Source organism: Oryzias melastigma, linkage group LG18 (assembly GCF_002922805.2).
Source record: "Oryzias melastigma strain HK-1 linkage group LG18, ASM292280v2, whole genome shotgun sequence".
NCBI classification, from domain to species: domain Eukaryota; kingdom Metazoa; phylum Chordata; class Actinopteri; order Beloniformes; family Adrianichthyidae; genus Oryzias; species Oryzias melastigma.
The window spans coordinates 19,794,405-19,811,646 of NC_050529.1; the positions used below are offsets into that span (position 1 = coordinate 19,794,405).

At 44.0% G+C, this 17,242-nt stretch overlaps 1 protein-coding gene across 3 annotated transcripts in view; it reads left to right on the forward strand.

Annotated features, from left to right (window-relative positions):
* Nucleotides 1-17,155, forward strand: part of col4a5 (collagen, type IV, alpha 5 (Alport syndrome)) — a 49,597-nt gene extending 32,442 nt beyond the window's left edge. The window contains exons 19-51 of one of the 3 annotated variants that reach the window (XM_024288015.2): nt 1,842-1,935; nt 2,070-2,357; nt 2,430-2,519; nt 4,067-4,137; nt 4,443-4,634; nt 4,712-4,880; nt 4,999-5,091; nt 5,163-5,267; nt 5,407-5,504; nt 5,578-5,728; nt 5,807-5,920; nt 6,555-6,722; nt 8,488-8,577; nt 8,793-8,939; nt 9,027-9,125; nt 9,225-9,314; nt 9,518-9,657; nt 9,728-9,854; nt 10,108-10,287; nt 10,370-10,420; nt 10,503-10,688; nt 11,618-11,626; nt 12,535-12,543; nt 12,806-12,939; nt 13,035-13,107; nt 13,187-13,258; nt 13,344-13,472; nt 14,125-14,223; nt 14,293-14,502; nt 14,581-14,752; nt 14,827-14,941; nt 15,026-15,198; nt 16,386-17,155. In XM_024288015.2, coding sequence (XP_024143783.1) covers nt 1,842-1,935; nt 2,070-2,357; nt 2,430-2,519; nt 4,067-4,137; nt 4,443-4,634; nt 4,712-4,880; nt 4,999-5,091; nt 5,163-5,267; nt 5,407-5,504; nt 5,578-5,728; nt 5,807-5,920; nt 6,555-6,722; nt 8,488-8,577; nt 8,793-8,939; nt 9,027-9,125; nt 9,225-9,314; nt 9,518-9,657; nt 9,728-9,854; nt 10,108-10,287; nt 10,370-10,420; nt 10,503-10,688; nt 11,618-11,626; nt 12,535-12,543; nt 12,806-12,939; nt 13,035-13,107; nt 13,187-13,258; nt 13,344-13,472; nt 14,125-14,223; nt 14,293-14,502; nt 14,581-14,752; nt 14,827-14,941; nt 15,026-15,198; nt 16,386-16,479 — 4,032 coding nt within the window. In that variant the 3' untranslated portion in view covers nt 16,480-17,155. The remainder of the gene's footprint in view (nt 1-1,841; nt 1,936-2,069; nt 2,358-2,429; nt 2,520-4,066; nt 4,138-4,442; nt 4,635-4,711; nt 4,881-4,998; nt 5,092-5,162; nt 5,268-5,406; nt 5,505-5,577; nt 5,729-5,806; nt 5,921-6,554; nt 6,723-8,487; nt 8,578-8,792; nt 8,940-9,026; nt 9,126-9,224; nt 9,315-9,517; nt 9,658-9,727; nt 9,855-10,107; nt 10,288-10,369; nt 10,421-10,502; nt 10,689-11,617; nt 11,627-12,534; nt 12,544-12,805; nt 12,940-13,034; nt 13,108-13,186; nt 13,259-13,343; nt 13,473-14,124; nt 14,224-14,292; nt 14,503-14,580; nt 14,753-14,826; nt 14,942-15,025; nt 15,199-16,385) is intronic. The other 2 variants (XM_024288016.2, XM_024288017.2) reach the window with 2 other exon arrangements.
* The last annotated feature ends 87 nt before the right edge of the window (nt 17,156-17,242 follow it).

The following is a 17,242-nucleotide window of genomic DNA, read 5'->3' on the forward strand; positions in this document are numbered from 1 at the left end:
AAAAAAAAAAAGGATATGCTAATGTCACTAGGACTGGGCCAAACTGAGCATATCGATCCGATACCGTCCTAAATCGCCGATATCAATACCAATATTGATATTTTTGGTAAATGAGCTGGATGTGACATGAACCTCTAAATCAGCTGTTTTTAATCGCTGTGAATGTTTTTTTTTTGGGGGGGGATCCCTTTTTTAAATGACTTGATAAACATAAAAACAGGATTAGGACAATATTTTTAATTACATAGAAATTGTTAATTAAAATAAAAACTTCTTGAAATTAAATGAAAAGTCAAGAAGTGAATTCAAAACAGTCAACAAACCAAAAGAGACAAATAACTATGGTACAGAAATAAATCAAAATGTTTAATAGTTAAAAAAAAACAACTGGTAGAAATATAAATAATTTGTATCTTTTTTAGCCTTTAAATAGAACAATAAAAACAGGTGAAAGTAACTTTTAAAACAAAACTCAGCTGGTCATTTTTGCTGACAACAGTTGACATATCAGTACCTGCGGGCCAGAATCTCTCCGATACCGATTGATACTATTGATATTTTTGATTGATCAGCCCAACACTAAATGTCACCAGGAGTAAATAAACTTTCAAAGTAAAATTTTGGTGAAGGTTCTCACTTTCAAAGTAAAAATATCTAGTGTTTTTGCAGAGGAAAACAATTATTTTAAATATATAAATAATAGTAAATAGATTATAATAAAAAAAAGATTACAAAACTATAAGGAATATGAATTTAGGAATATTATGAAAATCTTGAGATCAATTTCCTCTAAAGATGAAAAAATTCTGTTTATCAGTGAATGTTTGTGTGACTTGGAATGTAACAAATCAGGATACAGTCAATAAACTCAATAATCATAAATATTTTAACATTTTTCCACAACTTCTGATAAACCTTTTTCATTCATTCATTCATTCATTCATTTTCTTGACCGCTTTGTCCCTTTCGGGGTCGCGGATAAACCTTTTTAACCAATTATTATTTTCTGTCTTACCTTAACACTTTGCCCTGTAACAGAACCAGTCCACCTTAAAAAGTCCAAAGGAAATCCCCATTCAATTGGAGAAAAAAAAAGTAGCTCGCTGCTATAAAAATAGCTAAAATATTATAAAAATATTCAAAAATAGCTTTGGTACCCCAAGAAAAGCACAAAAATGTAAATTTAAGGTCTCACCCCGTTCTCTGTTTTTGTGGCTCTATTTCCTCTGGAAGACCATGTAAAACTCCAGCATGGGAATTCCTCGTCTTTGAACTGGACTTTACCTGGAGCCTCGATCTCCAAGTCCAGTCAGTCAAGGATCCTCTGGTGAGGAGGACGTTTTTTTTCCTGTAATCCACTGCTAGAGTTTTCCAGTTCCTCCCTCTGCAGCGCTCTGGCTGTCACTGACAGTGGCACTGGCCCCATAAATAAGCTTTGAGGGGGCGTGGCCTTCTTTTGCCTGGTAAACAGTTCAAACAATATAAAATCGTACTTGGAAAAGACCACAGCCGATACTTTCAGTGTTATTATCATTTATTTTTACAGAAAATGTAAATTCCCACAATTCCAATAACCTGCAGGTCTAACGGCTTAAATGCTACAGAGTGACTGTGTGATATATCTTTGGCCACTAGATGGAGGCATTTATATTTTGAGTCTCCAATCTTTTGATTTGTTTTTTTTTCTTTGCTTTTTTACACGTTTTATTCAAAAAGTTGCAAAGATTTTTAATAAACTAAAAATAGGGTTTCCTCATTGGATGGCTTCTTTCATCGTGCAGAAAATCTTCATCCGTTATGTTACTGACAGTGTTTTTTTGTGTTCTTTGATTAATAATCAGGTTATCGGTGGCATTGATCAAGGTCGGGTTGGCCCAAAGGGTGAACCGGGTATACCGGGATCACCGGGACCCAAAGGTGACAGAGGACCACAAGGTAAACAAACGCTGCAGCTCTGGAGTCATTGCCATGGCGACATGCTTCAGCCCGGACAGGGTCTGATCAAAAGGAAAAAATGACAAAATTATTATAAATTGTTGATGAAAATGCTTGTGTCGTGGATCTTCCAGGTTTCTCCGGACCTCCAGGAGAACCGGGTCGCCCGGCTACAGGAGGCAGTGGTTTGCCCGGAGCTCCAGGCTATCCAGGAGAGAAGGGCCAAAAAGGACGACCTGGAGATCCAGGGATCTCGCTGCCCGGCCCGCCAGGGCGTCAAGGAGGTCCTGGGCCTCCCGGTCCACAGGGGCCTCCTGGGCCTCAAGGTTTTTCCTCCTCCACAGACAACTGCCCTCCGGGAGCGCCTGGAATTCCTGGACCCTTGGGAGATAGGGGTTTCCCAGGAGAACAGGGTCAGAAAGGTGAGTTTTCCTGTTCGGGAGAGTTCTGAGCTCGTGCCGCCTTGTGACTCTGGTCTCCTGCTGGTGTTTCAGGTGAGAAGGGGGACACCTGTGTGAACTGCTTCGGAGTCACCAACGGCGTCCCTGGACCCCAGGGACCTCCTGGGCAGCCTGGATTTCCTGGTAAGCTCAATAGCGGGACAGTTCTGCTGATGTCCATGGTGCTACATGTTCCCCCATTCTTGCCGTTTTTATCACTTGATCGTCAGTTTCGAGAGAATCCTTAAAGGATTCAGTTTTTTTGATTTTATTGATTTGCAGAGGTTTTTTTTTATTTTTTATTTTAAAAAAAGGTTTTTCTGCTTGGAAAGGTTCAATGAGTGGGGAACTCAGATCCCCAATATATTGTTTTCCCACTCAAGCCAGATTTCTATTTCATATCTTGTCAGTCTTATTTCGTGGTTTATTGTTTTGTTTGTGAGGGTGGGGGTGGAGGTGAGGCATTGTATGTGATATATATATATTTTTTTTTAATTTGGAAAATATTTTTTGTGAACCACTTTGAGCTACTTTTGTCGTAAAGGGGTTGAGAAATAAAGTTTTAACTACTCGTTTTTCTTCCTTTTAATTCTTCCATTTAATTATAAATATGATTTTTTTAGTCAAAAATGTTCAAAACTGTTGTTTTCTAGAACATAGTTTAACTCACATAGTTTCTGCAGAGCGGCAGAAGTTCATTAGAAATTTACCTCTAAGATGTGGGGGGGACTGTTGGTTTAAAGCAAGCCCGCCCCCCTTTCCTCTCCTCGTTGCTGAGAGAAGGGATCATAATTTCTATGTCGCTAATACTTTAACCAGTACTTTTTCATCTGCTCCTGATTCATATTGATTTGGATAAAGAAATACTCAGAAACGCTGAATTTTCTTTACATATGTCAATCATCATCAGAAAAATGCCACTAGATTGAGTTAAAAACACCACTTTCATCAGAGTGGGTCTTTAAATCAGTGCAGGAACATGGGTCGATCTGACCTCGACCTGGGTCAAAGCTAACCAGAACCATCTTGATGCACTTAAGCCCGTTTCCACCGAGTGGTCTGGTATAGTTTAATCCTGTATTTTGAGTGTTTCCATTGTTAAATGGACCCATTAAACAGTTCCTCTTGAGGACCCCCATTGTAGGTCCATAGAAAAATAGAACGAGACGGTTGGGGCGGAGTCATTGTTGCCACTCGCTGATTGGTAGAAAATGATGAAAACATTAGAAAGCACCAATATGGAGCTAAGCTAGTGTTTCCGTTTCCCTCTTTATGGCGGTGTTCTTCTTAGCTGCCCGCAATCTTCTGTCATACACAATTTGCCTGAAGTAAAACAAAAAAAAGACGATGTGCTGGATGATCTCCATGTAGTTTTTCTAGTCATCGCTCTACAATGACATGCTAGCGGTCTACATAGTGGAATCGAGGCTTAACTGAGTGGAAACGCTCACCAGAATTAACCGTACCGTACCACTCCTCACCAGACCGAACCGTACTAGACCGCTCAGTGGGAACGAGTCTTAAGTGACTTCTGGTAACAGCACTTATCTACCAATAGCCAAAAACCAGGCTAACACTTAAGTCAGTTCATCCGTTCTGGTATTTTTGTGAAGTTTCAGCAAAAATATTTCTTAAGAGGTTGTCTCTCTGAAGAAGATGATGATGAAGTGTGCCTTCTGTTGTTCTGTCAGGAACGCCTGGCCCCGCAGGAGTCAAGGGGGACAGAGGATTCCCAGGACCAACTGGTCCAACCGGACCTCCTGTGAGTATTTTTTGTTGAATGACCACAGTAATGGATTTTTTCTCCAAGGAAATGGCATAAAGACAATCACTATCTTCATCACAAAGGATGCAGATATCTTTACTTTATGACACAAACCAATTGATCCTTAAAGATACTCTATAGGCTCCTTAACCAATGACAGAAATGACTGGTTGTTCCTGCTCTTGGTCACGTGACTCTCAGCGTTTAGCTTTCTCCACATCCTGGATCTGTAACAACTCTTGGATTATGATTTGGTTCAGTTTCACGTAATCTTACAGACGGGGTTTTCCTTTTTCTTCCAGGGTAATCCTGGTCCTCAAGGGCCTGCAGGGTTCCGTGGGGAGAAAGGAGATCCAGGAGAAGCTGTCAGCGTTTCAGGTCTGAAGGGGGAGAAAGGTGACACTGGCTTTCCTGGATTGCCCGGTCCATCTGGTTTGGATGGTCGACCGGGTCGGGATGGACCACCCGGACCTCCTGGGCCCAAAGGACTCCCTGTTAGTGGCTTTGAGTGTCAGCAGTTTACGACCCACATTTTGCTTTCCTGTCTGACTCGTCTGATCCCTGCATGCAGGGTTCTTCACGGACGAAAGGAGAGCCAGGGCCACCCGGTGAACCAGGTGTACCTGGCATCCCTGGAGACAGAGGTCCTCCTGGTTCACCTGGTTATGGACCTCCAGGACCACAAGGAGACAAAGGTGTCCAGGGTGTGTCTGGAAGACCGGGACCTTCTGGAAATCCAGGTAAAGAGATACATGTAGATTTAGTCTCTGGGTGTAGATGAGTGTCAGTGTGCAAGGTCATGGTTGATTAGGGCTGGTTCTGAGGGCTCACCCTGTACTGTCCAATGTGATCTCCAAGGTCCTAAAGGTGAACCGGGTCTAGCAGTGGCAGAGAAAGGTTTACCAGGACCCAGAGGACAGGATGGTGAGCCAGGACGTCCAGGTCCACCAGGTATGCAGTCTTCACAACAGAGCAGGTTCCTGTTCAGGTCCACCATCATAACACTGTTCTGCCTCCATCAGGAACCCCAGGTCAGCCTGGACAGCCTGGCTTCCCTGGTTCACCAGGAGGGAAGGGTGATCCAGGAGTCCCAGGAAGCGGACTGCCTGGCCCTCCTGGACCTAAAGGTAAGCAGCTCTCTTTCAGCAACCTTTGACCTCTGCTCTTCAACCCTCCTCTTCTGGCTTTAGTTCCTTATCTTTATGTCTGATCATATCCTCTATTTGACTCCTCGTAACTTTCCCAATCTACCCATTTCTGCTCCAGGATTCCCAGGTATTCCAGGTCAGCCAGGTGCACCTGCTGAACCAGGTAGACCAGGAGTGGATGGATTCCCTGGCCAGCCAGGGCTCCCTGGACCCAAGGTGGGATTGTGTGTAAAAGTTGAATTGATACAGAGGGGAAATAAAGATCTAAGTGTGTGTGTGTCTGTGGTAGGGAGAGCCTGGATTTGGACTTCCTGGGCCCCCAGGTCAGCCAGGACTACAAGGACCAAAGGGTTTTGCTGGACCAAAGGGAGATCCAGGTTTTCCTGGAAGTCCTGGTCAGCCAGGACGTTCTGGATTCGACGGAGTTCCAGGTCTCAAAGGTAATCTGAAGGCCGGTGGATATCGGGGAACCTTTTCAGGAGGATTGTCAGAAATCTGACACTTCTTTCCTTGTTCAGGTGAGCCTGGAACACCTGGTATTCCCGGACCTCGAGGACCACCTGGAACCCCGTCTTCTGGAGCCCCTGGGCCCATGGGTCCTCCTGGATTTCCTGGTCCAACAGGATCACCTGGTAGGTCATAGACAGGTGTTGCACGGGAATGGCACCTCACTGGCTGCTGTCGTGGTTGTTACCTGTCAGGAGTATTCTGTTGGTTGTCCCTGCATCAAGTGGGATGGATTTTTATCTAAACAATTTTCTTTCAGATGCTTTAGTATTCTTTTATCTTATTTGAAGCTGTTGGGTTCTGCCTCACAGTCATACCTGAGGAACAAATCAGAGCTGAACACTGGTGCCAGTTGGTTGACTAGACATCGTGGAACTTTACATTGGTTCTTTGAAATGTTCTAGTTCTTTCCTTTGCTTTATATAGTATATGTTAGGGAGTATGCACTGACAAAGTCAAATCATCGCGTGACTTTTGTATTTTTCCCTATATTGGATGGAAAACTGACTGGGTTGTAGTCTGTTCACAGCAGGGATTTAGCCCAAGGTTTTCCCACTGGACAAGCTTGGAGGGGCTTCTTTTTTTCCACTGTTTCCTAGTGCATGTCTGCCACCTACAGTTGTCACATCACCCCTTACCTTGTATTTCCTGTTCCTTCTGGTTCTGTGCAGCCAAAACCGTTAGGGAACTCTCCATCAGAGCAAATGGGAAGATGTTCCTTCAGACTGAAATCCTCATTTCTTGATGCCATCCTTTCAGGGTTCCCTGGAGCGAAGGGAGCTAAAGGAGACCCCGGTATTCCAGGTAGAGACATGCCAGGTCAACCAGGAGAAAGAGGAAATCCTGGTTTCCCAGGTTCCCCAGGACCAGTGGGAACTCCGGGACCACCTGGAGGTCCTGGACGTGATGGCATTCCCGGAGCTCCAGGTAAAATATGAAGAGACTGTAACCCTGAAGTAGTGGCTTTGTTTCTGTCTCTATGAACTGACTTAGACAAAGAAGAAAGATTTCTCTAATAGATGATGAGTGACAGCATCAAAAGGCTTGGCTACAGGTGGATATGGGGTGTCTGCGAGTGAAAAATGGACAAACGCAGGTAGCCCCATGAAATAGTCGTAGATCACTCTGAAAGCCCCAAGAGCTGAAGTGTTAGTGGACATTTTTTAACTACGATCCCAAGTTGAAGTGAACACTTAAAGACATGCAAGGTAAGTAAGGGGGCAGTAGGTGAGACACAGGCGCATTGAATGGATTTTTGATTTTTTCCACCCACTAAACCTTGCGCGGCTGCAAGAGGCTCGCCAGTTCTATTCAAGTGAAAGTTCTTCATGCGCACAACCTCACTGTATTTTGTATCACATACACACTCCAGACTGACTGTAATTGTTCTCACACCTTACTATCCATCATAAGGACATCGTACGACAGCATCACCTGTACACCCGCACACATGACAATGGTGCGTTCAAGGGTACTGCAAGACACACCTCTGTTCCCTTTAAGATGCGACCGCTTCAGTCTACGACCTTCAATGGGCCTGGACAGCCCAAAAACTCGCAGCACCCATGTGGGTCAACCCCCTGTTTGGGTGCATGTGATTAAGGCTTAAAAAGTTAAATGTTTAGATGGAGTGACATGTTCAACAAAAATTTAGAAAACGTATTAATACTTCCTTTAACTTTTGAATTTCTTAAAATGTCACAAGTGTCCCTGCGACAGACTGGCGACCTGTCCAGGGTGTACCCCGCCTTCGCCCATCAGAAGCCGGGATAGGCTCCGGCACCCCCGCGACCCCGAAAGGGAAGAAGCGGACAAGAAGATGAATGAATGAATGAATGAATGTCACAAGTGTGCTTTGTTTTGTGGGGAATGGTTTGGCTCCTAAATTGGGCTGGACAACAGAAAAGTCGGATTTGAATTTTCAAGGTGTTGCAGAAGGAAAACAGGGTTTCCTGCTCCCTCTGTTGAGTTCTGATTAATAGAGTAGGAATTTCTTTCAGAAAAAAACCTCGAGAAAGTTTGTGGACCAGTCACCTGACAACCTTAAGGTGTATATCTGGAAATACCTCGTTTGATTTGAGTTGAGTTTATTTAGTTTAATTTAATTTAAATTGATCTGGTTTGGGTTTATTTTGTTTAAATCAATTTGATTCCATTTGATTTGAGTTTATTGTATTTGATTTGATTTGATTTTAGTTAAGTTTATTTGGTTTGAGATGAGTTGAGTTGATTTGAGTTTATTTGGTTTAATTTGATTTGATTTGAGTTTAATTTATTTGATTTGATTCAATTAGATTCAACTTGATTTGAGTTCATTTGTATTTGATTTGATTTTAATTTTTTTGGTTTATTTTATTTTGATTTAATTTGAGTTTATTTGATTTTAGTTCAGTTAAGTTTATTTGATTTGGTTTGGTTTGATTTGAGTTGTTTTGTTTTTATTTGATTTGATTGATAAAAGAATAGCTGATAGATAGATGTGCATGCCTTAGTGGTCCTCAACAGTTTTTGAAGGTCTTTTTACACATCCTTGTCCCCTGAGCCTCACCGCTGGATCAGGTGCAGCTATGTGTTCATTCCGTCATTCGTGGAAATGATCTTCAGGAAAATAAATCTGGAATAGAGACGTGTTGGCACATTAACCTGCAGTTTTAAGTGTGATGTGATGCTTATCCTTGTTTGTCTGTTGCAGGTCAGAAGGGTGACATAGGTCCCATGGGCCCTCCTGGACCTTCTGGAGGACCAGGGGGTCCAGGAATCCCCGGTGGTCCAGGATTTAAAGGTATTACCACTTGTTTTGATCCCAAAGTTCTTACAAGTGAAAATGAATGATTGTTCCAGCATTTTCAGCACATGAGTTAGTGTCAACAGGTACAAAGCGCTTAAGCAGAACATTTCCAACATGAAGAGCCTTAATCCAAACCTGTGATCTAGTCTAGACCTTTACGAAGTTCACTTCCGATAAGAAGAGGAACGCTTTGATTTTTTTCATCCCAGGTGATCCAGGCTTTCCAGGAAGAGATGGCCCACCAGGCCCTGGTGGTCCAAAAGGAGACAGGGGAGATCCTGGTCTGCCAGGCCCTCCAGGATTCTCCAGGCCACAAGAAAACATTAAAGGAATTAAAGGAGATCCTGGACCACCAGGTATTTTAAGACCTCATGTGAAACTCTTCTGAGATTATTTAGCTGCATCTGCAGTGAGGATCAATTCTGTCCATGTGTCCTCTTTAGGCCCTGCAGGTTTTCCAGGGCAGAAGGGCATCGCTGGACTTCCCGGTGACCCTGGTCTTCCTGGAACAGATGGACGGCCTGGAACTCCAGGACCACAAGGTCTGGAGCTAACAACTCTTAGAAGCATAAACAGAAATATTCAACTTTTTTCCCCCTTTTTTAAAATTTTTTTTTTATGTCATATTCTATTTTTTTCAGGGCCTAAGGGAGATTCTGGTATCCCTGGAAGTCCGGGTGGTCCTGGATTCCCAGGTCCAAAGGGCAACATGGGGGATATGGGAATTCCAGGTTAGTGAGAGATTTGTTTTGCTGCTATTCAAGCCCCGTTTTATGTCTTTTCATGTTTTGATTATAATGAGACTTTACTAAAACTAAATTTTCCAATTTTTTTTGTCCAAACACTTTTCTTGAGTTCAGTCTGCGGTGTCCTAAATGTTCTGGTAGCACCAACCTTTGGTCTAATTTAATATTTTTCTCGGATATCTCCTCAGGACCTTCAGGTCTGAAGGGTCTCCCAGGTATTTCAGGAAGGCCAGGATCCCCAGGTCAACCCGGAGCACCTGGTTTCCCAGGAAGTAAAGGTGAACCTGGCTCTGCTGGTGTTGGACCTCCAGGACTGTCGGGGCAGAAGGTAGCAGAAGCAGCATCGAACGGGTCAGGGGTTGGAAAACTCTTTTCTTCAAGCTTAACTTCTCCTGTAGGGTGAGCCAGGCCAGCCGGGATTCCCGGGAAGTCCAGGATTGAAAGGAAGTCCAGGATTACCTGGACTTTCGGGTGGACCGGGAGGACCAGGTGCTAAGGGGGAGCCTGGCCTGCCAGGATTTATAGGTAATTTTGGAGCAGAATGAGGTTTAGAAATGGTTTCCATAAGATCTGACGTTAATATTGAAACCTACCAATAACTGATGCTGTCAGTTTTCTCTTTCCTTCAAAAGAACATCTGAAACATTTGAAAAAGTTGCCAGAAATATTAAATTTTTTGTAATAGATTGTGTTATGTTTTCTATATGGAGTACAACTTAATTGAAGAGGACTACAAAAACACTTTCACTCATAGACTGTTTTTCGATCTGTCTTTTAGGATCTCCAGGTCCCACGGGCCCTAAGGGTCTAGATGGAGAGCCTGGTATTCCAGGTCTCCCAGGTGGTCCAGGTAGACCAGGAGAGCCAGGTTTGCCTGGACAACCAGGAATCCGTGGAGACAAAGGTCAAGCAGGTCGGGACGGAATTCCAGGACCACCAGGAGTCAAAGGAGATCCAGGTATGTCATAAATCATCCTCCATCTGCATTTTTCGCTTATATATTGACTTTAGTTTGATTGGTTTATGTTTCTCTCCTCCAGGAATTCCTGGTTTTGGTGGTCCTGGTCCTTCAGGGATTCCTGGTATCCCGGGTGAGTTTGCGCTGCTTCCCTTTGCTTTTTGTACACACGTTTATTGCTTTTGTTCACTTCTCTTTCTGTTGCTGCCCTGAAGGCACAAAGGGAGACCCAGGTCTTCCCGGTCCAGCTGGTACTCCAGGTTTTCCTGGTCCAAAAGGAGACCGAGGCTTTGACGGATCCCCGGGTGTTCCTGGTAACCCAGGTAACCCTGGGTCCCCTGGACGTTCCATTCCGGGCCCTAAAGGTCTCCAAGGACCACCAGGGCCGCCCGGAAGAGAAGGTAAATCCCATGTAGTCTTCATCACCAGAATATTTCTTTGTGTTGCTGCCTGGTTTTCTGGCCGGGTATTGGTTGGTTGAACTGTAGAGGAAATAAACGTTTTCATTTTTTTGAGGGGGATCTTTAAAGAAAAGAAAAAAAAACAATTGAACAGCAGTGGGGTGTTCCAACAATTTACCTTTTACATTGTGTCACATTGTAGTGGGGTCCTTCCTGGAGGGCAGAAAGCTTCAAACGTCACACGCCTGTTAGGATACGTTCACACTGGGCATGTGATACACATTCAAGAATGTGTATTTACCACATAAATGATCTGGACATTTAGCATTAAATACCCAGATCTTAAAGACCTACTCTGATTAAAATTGTGTGTTTTGTGTTTTTAACATGCTCTTGTGGTGTTTTTTCATATGTTAGAGAACATATATTAAGAAAATTAATCTTAAAACTAAACAGATCAAAAACGGCCTGCCCTACTTTTTTTTTAATCATTTTCTTGTAATAACGAGATTCACTATCTCATTATCGTGAAAAAACAAAACTTGTTTTTTTGTGATAACTAGATAACAAAGAATGCTGAAGCGTCCACCTCTTCCTTTCCAGCATGGAGATGCAGAGACTTTACCTGTTTTAAGTCTCTTTATTTTGTGGTTGACGACAAAAACAGCAGAAGAAACAACCCCAAAAGTTTCTTTTTAGACAATTTTTTTATTTATTAGTGAATCTACTCTCAGAAATGACTTCCTGTTCACTTCAGAATAATTTTCATAGTAAACCTCTGAGGTTTTTAAGCCTCTATATCTGTGTGAGGCTGAACACACGGAGACATAAAATGATGCTTTAATGGTCTTTATTTCCTGTGCCATGGCTCCACCCTCTGTGGTGTGGCCCCACCTCCTCATGACCAACCCTTGTGTCCATCCCTGCAGGCCTCCCAGGTCAGAACAAAGACTTCTGTTGCATTTAGGCAACACTGTGTCACCCGAGTCCCTACTCTAACTGTGCACAAGAGACACGGTCTGCCACGTGCACTGTCACTTTCTCCTCCATGTGCACGAGGCACAGCCACCGTTAATGTGCACTGTCACATGCACTGTCACATGCATGCTCCGAGAAAAGAGAATCTGGATCACAGGTTGCAGACTCCGACACAGACAATAAAAACAACTTGAGCAGAAACTAACTCCGGAAATCTTTCTGCTGCTTCAGGTTCTGCTGTACAGAACCGCCCCGGTTCTCTTGGATCCCTGCTGCATGCAGCTGACCACAGCTCCTGCACTCCACAAATGATAATTGCAGATTTTCACTGCGTTTATACTGTGGTGATCGTGTTGATTTTTTATTTTGTTTATTTGTTTTGAATCCAACCTCAGGAGTTCAGCAGCAGCTTCATCATCTCGTCTGGCGAGAATTTTTATAAAAATCCATGATACACATCGGCTATCCAAAACAACCCAAAGAAATAAGCAGTGATTTAAAAAAAATAAGCAAATAATTTAAAATATTTTGAATAATCCAGGCTACTAGAGTAACGTGTGTCACTGTAATCTAGAAAAATACAAATGTACAAAACGTAATCCTGTGTAACTCAGAATTATCCAATTTAATCCAGAGTAGGACAGAATAATCTAATCTAAATATAACGCCTGATTTTAAGAATATTTTAGTCGTATTTGTCGAGTCGATATCTTGAAGCAGTCGTGATGATGAGGTGAGCTCTGACAGCTGAGAGCAGCTGTGTTCTGCTGTGACTGTTTCTGTTCTGCTGCTGGCTAAACCTGCTTCTCCGTTCGTGCCTCGTGAACCAACCCGGCTCCACTTTTCCCGGGAATTGTGGGATTCGTAGGTCCTGCAGGTTAGAGCCAACGTTTGATGCAATAAAAATGTGGTTCAAACTTTCTGCTGACTTTTTTCTAATCCTGATTGAGGCTTTGGATGTATTGTGCACACACAAACACACACAGTTTTCCGTTTGCAGAATCATCCCTGTTTTCATTTATAATTTATTCTTATTTCATTTTTGGTTCCAAACAGTTGAATCTTCCTGCTGAAACATGGCGTTTGATTCTGAAATGCTGGAAACTGTCAGATTTGACTCTCATCTTTTGCACCTAAAGGTCTCCCTGGACCTGAAGGTCCCCGTGGGCCCCCAGGAGGTGGTGGCGTCAAAGGGGAAAAGGGCTTTCCTGGTTCTCCCGGCCAACCAGGCTTCCCCGGACAGAAGGGGGATCCTGGAACTCCAGGAATTCCTGTGAGTTTGTCCGTCAGTCAGACTCTTGAAAGGACTTGAAGGTTCTTAATTTAAAGCAGATCCTGATCTAACCACCTTCTTCTCTTTTCCATAAGGGCCCCCCTGGAAATAGTGGTCTTCCGGGTTTGAAAGGAGACTCTGGAGTGCCTGGTGTTCCTGGGTTTCCTGGTTGGTGGACGGTTGTTTCCTTTAACATACGATTGTTTAGGTAAGCTTTGCTAAAAACTATTTCCTGTTTTATGTCTAGGACCAAAGGGGGACCCGGGTCCACAGGGTCCCAGTGGTTTTCCTGGAGATCCTGGGAGTCTGGGACCACCCGGTGAGTGTGCATGTCAACTTCTATCTAAAAATGAGTCGATCCTTGGGAGGCGTCACCGAGGTTACAACGTTCAATCTTCCACCAGGTCTCCCTGGTGAGCCGGCTGTACTACCCCCACCTGGCTATGTGAAGGGAGTGCGAGGGCCCCCCGGTCCCCCCGGCGGTCCTGGTCCTAAAGGGCTGCCCGGGAATCCAGGTCAAAATGGAGAGCCAGGTGGGTGAATGATGACTGAAAAAGACTGATTGAAGTGCAAGTCCCCAAATTGTCGTTTTTTGACGTGCTGGCTGTTCGTAAAATCAAGAGTCCACAACCCAATGGGACACGGATGCAGTACAGGATGCACACTGGTCCTCGGGACGCGTCCAGTACCCGGTACCCCAACCCAGTACCAGTGCCCTAACCTTAATCCGGTACTGATTCGCGTCCAGTTTGCATCCGATTCGCAGCTGGTACTGAATCTGGTCTGGTGTCAGATTAGGGTTAGGGTACCGGTACCAGTGCCCTATGCGTCGCAGTACTGGACCAGTTCTGGTTTGTGGCCTGGAGGTTAGATACCCGGGATTTAATGGGACACCCCAGGGGTCTGGCATGTTTGGGAGGAGCAGGTAAGACTTATGGCGGGGGGTTTCTGAGGATGCTAGTTTAGACCAGCTGGAGGGGCTGTGGCATTGTGGAATGAGAAAACCGTCACGGAGGGGTAGTAGAACCCAGACAGATAAAGCAGGATGTGCAGGTGTTGAAGGACTGCTCTCATTTGAAGTCCAATTAACGTTCATCCTTCGTTGCCTTTCACCGGTGTGAGATCTTCTGAGCTCATTTAAAGTTTGTGTCTGCATGTAACTGTTGTGTGTCTTCCTCCCCCAAGGTCCCCCAGGTGCTCCTGGAGATCCCGGTCTGGACGGTCCTCCTGGTTTCAACGGCCCACCTGGTCTGAAGGGAGACCTCGGACCTCCCGGGCAGCCTGGTGAGTGAACTGAAGCCACCACTCTGAACATCTCAGCTCAGATACCTTATACAGGCTTTTTACCTGCAGGCCAGCAGGGCAGACCTGGTCCTCAAGGTCCAGATGGCCCACAGGGTCCTGTTGGTCCATCAGGATCCGCGTCGGCCCATGGCTTCCTCATCACCCGACACAGCCAGACTCAAGAGGTTCCGTACTGCCCCGACGGCACCAGCCTGATCTACGACGGCTACTCACTGCTGTACGTTCAGGGCAACGAGCGTGCTCATGGGCAGGATCTCGGTACGTTTGCTCGCACCGTCTGCCTCAAGAAACCCTGAAGTCATCCCAGAGCAGAACCTTACGCGGTTTCTCTTTCAGGCACGGCCGGCAGCTGCTTGCGCAGGTTCAGCACCATGCCCTTCATGTTCTGCAACATCAACAACGTTTGCAACTTTGCTTCTCGCAATGACTACTCCTACTGGCTGTCTACCCCCAACGAAATGCCCATGTCCCCCATCACAGGAGAGACCATCAAGCCTCACATTAGCAGGTTAGCAAGAGCAGCCGGACAACAGAGCGACTCTGTATGTGTTCAGACATGAGAACAGGTTGATGTCTCTGCAGATGTTCGGTGTGTGAAGCTCCCGCCATGGTGATCGCCATCCACAGCCAGACCATCCAGATCCCTGAGTGTCCCCAGACCTGGCAGACACTGTGGATCGGATATTCTTTCATGATGGTACGTAAGAGTTAGCATGTTGTAGAACTCTCTTCTTCAGTGTCTCAACTGCTTGTTTGTGACCCCTCCCCCTCCTTTCCTCAGCACACCAGTGCAGGTGCAGAGGGCTCCGGTCAGGCTCTGGCCTCCCCCGGCTCCTGCCTGGAGAGTTTCCGGAGCTCCCCCTTCATAGAGTGCCACGGAAGAGGAACGTGCAACTACTACGGAAACTCCTACAGCTTCTGGCTGGCCACCGTGGACTTTTCAGAGATGTTCAGGTGAGCATGAGCACACTAGGGACCACTTTTCCTGGTCATTTCAAAAAGGCTGGCTCCATCAACACTTTTGGCGGGAAAAAGTTTTGCTTTTTTTCTTAACTTTATAGTAAGAATACCTCATCTATTGTTATAGATAACTACTTTCTGTACTGAAAGAATTACATTTTTCGTTAGTTATGCATAATCCAGTTACACCATGTTAAAAATTTGAGACAGTGGATAAATAAGGTGCTTTTTCCTAAACAGTCATGTCAATATTTCTCATCCTAAACTGACTTTGTTGCAAAAACGTACAAAAAAATCAACCAACGTATCATCATTGTTACATTTTTGTAGATTTCATCAAATGAAATTCCAGAATATGTAAATATTCTGTTTAGTTTTCTGATTTATCAGGCTTTAATTTTTAGGAATTTTATCCTTAAGTAAAAATTCACTTGTTACAAGAAAAATGATTTTAAAGGAAAATTAATCTTAGTTTGAGAGAACAAATTTTTTTTCTTAAAATAGGAATTCTTGTTAAGAGGATGTCTTATAATTATTTTTAATACTTGCTTAACCCTTTATAACCACTTTAACTTTATGTTAAAACCTTTTGTATTTAATTTTGTATTTAATTAGTCTATGTTTCCTGTAGTTCATCATTTTTCCACTAGGGGCAGTAGGAGAGCTTTTCCTGCTCATTTCAAAATGGCTTCCTCCTTGAACACTTTTGGCGGGAAAAAGTTTAGCTAAATTTCAAAACCTTAAGGATAGAATAACTCATCTATTGTTCTTCATTTTTATAAATAAATACTTTCTGTATTTAAAGAATAAAAAAATGTTGATAATAAATTATTTATAATCCAGTTATATCTTGTTAAAATTTTGAGTCATTGAATAAATAAGGTGCTTTTTCCTGAACATTCATGTCAATATTTTTCATCTTAAACTGACATTGCTGTTGCAAAAACTTATCAGGCTTTTCACAATAAAAGAAATTCAAATTTGAGGATTTTTTAACTTATTTCTAAGGAGCTATTTTAGTGTTGTAATGAATCAATAAATGTTAAATCCTTCTTAAATTTAGAAGAAACCGTGTGATTCTTTCACACTACATTATGTTAGCCTCTCAGGTGGGAAGTCGTCTCCTCTCAGATGTGAATCAGTAAAACCTGACAAAGAGTACTCCTCCTCTTCACTTGCAGAAAGCCCGAGCCGGAGACGCTGAAGGCGGGGAACCTGCGCTCGCGCATCAGCCGGTGTGCGGTCTGCATGAAAAGGACGCTGACCAATTTTTAAGCGGGACAGGTCGCTCCGCCTGGAGCAAAGACAGTCGGATGGTATGACGGAGGACGTGACGGGAGGGCCCATCCACCGCCCCCCTCCCACTCCACCTGCTGCTTTGAGGTGGAATTCCAAAAATGGCTCGTCTTCCAGAACAACAATGGTGCTACTGTGCAACACAGCTTCAACAGATCTGAAGACTGAGTGAACAGACCTTCTTACAGTTAACCTCGGTCTCTAACAAGTACCTCAGAATGAAAAGAACCCCCCCCAACATGGTGCCATGATGGACGTATGACCACAAACTCCTCTTTTTTTCTTTTTTTTTGTCTTTGATGAGGAGCAAACGGTCTCCACGGTTACCAAACCGCACTTTGACTTCCCAACATCAGGATGGCAGACGCACTGACGAGACCGCTTGCTGCTTCCTCATCCCTGTGCTCTTCTTCCTTTCCTTTTATGTTAGTGTTACTGACGGCCCTGCGCCCCCCCTCCACCGGCCGCTGTGAGAAATCCCGTGTACAGGATGTAAAACTCCTCGTTAGCTCGGAGGGTAGACGAAGCTCTTTGCTGTGACGATTTTATTTAGCTCACACACATGCACACACTCTGTCAGACATGAGTCATTATTGTACAGAGCTTTCATGAATGAAACAGTATTTTATATATAAAACTATATATATGGAAAAAAGGATAAAAATATAAAGTCTATTTGGCGTGGTGGGGGGGTTGTGTATTTCATTATAGCTGACCATACAGAGCCATCAAACCAACTGCA